At 48.1% G+C, this 2,418-nt stretch overlaps 1 protein-coding gene across 1 annotated transcript; it reads left to right on the forward strand.

The window, feature by feature from the left end:
* Positions 1 to 956: 956 nt before the first annotated feature.
* LOC147420631 (xyloglucan endotransglucosylase protein 1-like) lies at positions 957 to 2,146 on the forward strand. The gene is made up of 4 exons (XM_086503917.1): positions 957 to 1,171; positions 1,249 to 1,349; positions 1,433 to 1,626; positions 1,693 to 2,146. Exons 1-4 carry the CDS (start codon positions 1,003 to 1,005, stop codon positions 2,030 to 2,032), a joined length of 804 nt encoding a protein of 267 aa, XP_086360043.1. The 5' UTR covers positions 957 to 1,002; the 3' UTR covers positions 2,033 to 2,146.
* Positions 2,147 to 2,418: the final 272 nt, after the last annotated feature.

Consider the following 2,418-nt stretch of genomic DNA (forward strand, 5'->3'; position numbering starts at 1 on the left):
GGCTATCCACAGTTTGTTGGTTGCAGTCCGCGCCATTATACTATGAGACAACACTATTGCTCTGTGTGTACATCAAGAGCAAAGGCAATGAGATATAGGAGGGTTTTTTGTCAAGCTTGTCTGAGCCCGGCCTAACCCTCATGTTCTGACAAAAAAATTAATTTAAAAAACGCATACAAGTGATAGGCAATGCATACCACGAGAAGGTATTTTTATTCAAATTCATTCGAAGGATAGCATTCTCCTAGCCTACTTCAAGAAGGTTCATATGACATAACCCCTTTGGAGCCTTCTAATAATTTTAGGGCTGGTTGCCCGTGGGAACCTTTCTCCCTCAATGAGTACTGATGCCGTGAGGACGCAAGTAGCCGATTCTTTGGCTGCTCATTGCATCGTGGCAAACAAACGCTGAGCTGGCCGCTTTTAAAGTCGATGGGGGCCGACCGCGCCAAAATTTGGTTTTCTATGGGCTTACCGCCGCTTACGTGGGATTTTTTTCGAACCAGTCAAATGCTGTTTCGCAAATTATTGAGCCACGAGGGAATAAAAAAGGATTTTTTAAGAGAAAATAATTCATGGAAAAAAAAGAGCTTATATTTTCTTATACAGCTAGCAAAAGTATCGACTGGTTTTCTATTTTTGAGAAATTAGCTGCAAAATTTAGCCATGGCAAGGTGCCAGCCGTGGAAGCCTAGAGAAAATATTTTGGGAAAAAAGGACATTTCCCTGGGCCAAGCACGTGTCAGCAGATATGTGAGTGAGGAAGCTACGTGGATGGGTTAGGTGATGCCATGCAAGCGGAAGAGTGACAGCTTGGAGGCTTGGCTGCCAGTGAGGGTCGCGCGTGTGTAGGCGCTTTAAGCGAGGTGGCCTGCCAGACTGCCAGTATATATTGGACTTGCGCTCTCAGCCTGCCGAAGAAAACCCGTGTCTTCTGACTCAAGCTAGACACTGTTCGGAAAATTCTAGCCCGTGCGCAATTTTGTGTAATCTGACTCCAAAATGCAGTATCATCGCTTGCTTCTCCCGCTGTGCCTGCTCTCTCTCAACCTTGCATTCAGCTGTCGCTGCACCGACTTCCATCAGAGCTTCGTAGTGAACTGGGCGGAGTCTAATGTCCGGTTTGTGGGCGCCGGACAGGTGCTGCAGCTCGTCCTGGACCAGAGCACTGGTACGTTACAGACGTTGTAATGTATACAGTTTCCTGTTGCCTCTGTCTTTGACCTGCTGTACTCGCCGGGTTTTCAGGATCGGGCTTCGCTTCGAAGGAGAGCTTCCTGTTCGGGAAAATCGACATGCAAATCAAGCTAGTGCCAGGGAACTCGGCCGGCACAGTGACAGCGTACTATGTAAGCGCCGGGTCACCCGAATTTCGTGTCTAACTGGTTGGGCATTGCTGATGCTCTGCTGGCTGATTGTTTGATGTGCGCAGCTGTTGTCGGAGACAGCGAATCACGATGAGCTGGACTTCGAGTTCTTGGGGAATGTGACAGGCGAACCCTACATTCTGCAGACGAATGTGTTTTCGAACGGAGTCGGAGGGAGGGAGCAGAGGGTGTATTTGTGGTTCGACCCGAGCGCCGATTTTCACACGTACTCTGTGGCGTGGACGCAGCAGCGTGTTCTGTAAGTAGTTTGGGTGGTGAAAAGTGGGTACGTGGGAACGGTATCTAAATGTGTCTCTGGTTGCAGGTTCTTGGTAGACGGGACGCCGATTAGGGTATTCTCAAACAACGAGGCAGTGGGGGTGCCATACCTGAACAAGCAGCCAATGAAGGTGTTTTCCAGTCTATGGAATGGGGACCAGTGGGCTACACAAGGAGGGCGAATCAAAATCAACTGGGCGCACGCCCCATTCGTTGCCTCCTACCGCAACTTCCAGGTCACCAGCAACAACATGCTGACCGCCGCCGGCAGCTCGCTGGACAGCGCCAAGCTGGCTTGGGTGAAGAAGAACTACATGGTTTACGACTACTGTACAGACCGCGCCCGTTACGCCTCCTCCCCGCCCGAATGTTCCCGAGAATTTTAGGTCTCTGGACGCCAGCCGTTCCCTGTACAGGTTTTGGGCGGGCGGTTTTTTTATGTGCTCCATAGTGTGAGTGTGTGTACAGTGCTGTATATTCCCGCGATTGATTTATGATTGCTGCCGTTAAAAATAATACTTGGTTTCCATTGTTTTCATCCGTCTCATTTTTTATTTTCTGAGATTGGGGAAACTAAATCATTCTCTCATGCTAATTTTCATTCTCTCATGCTAATTTTCATTTGGGTCTTAAAATTGTTGCATTATTGGAAAATTACATATTCGAGGAAATCCTACTCTTCAATGAATTCTTAGTTGTATGGAATGATTGGTTGGATGATCATTACTTACACCCAATGAGTTTACCTTGCATTTCTCGTGGGGATGTTGGG

This window comes from Adiantum capillus-veneris, chromosome 28 (assembly GCF_014529385.1).
Source record: "Adiantum capillus-veneris isolate H3 chromosome 28, ASM1452938v2, whole genome shotgun sequence".
NCBI classification, from domain to species: domain Eukaryota; kingdom Viridiplantae; phylum Streptophyta; class Polypodiopsida; order Polypodiales; family Pteridaceae; genus Adiantum; species Adiantum capillus-veneris.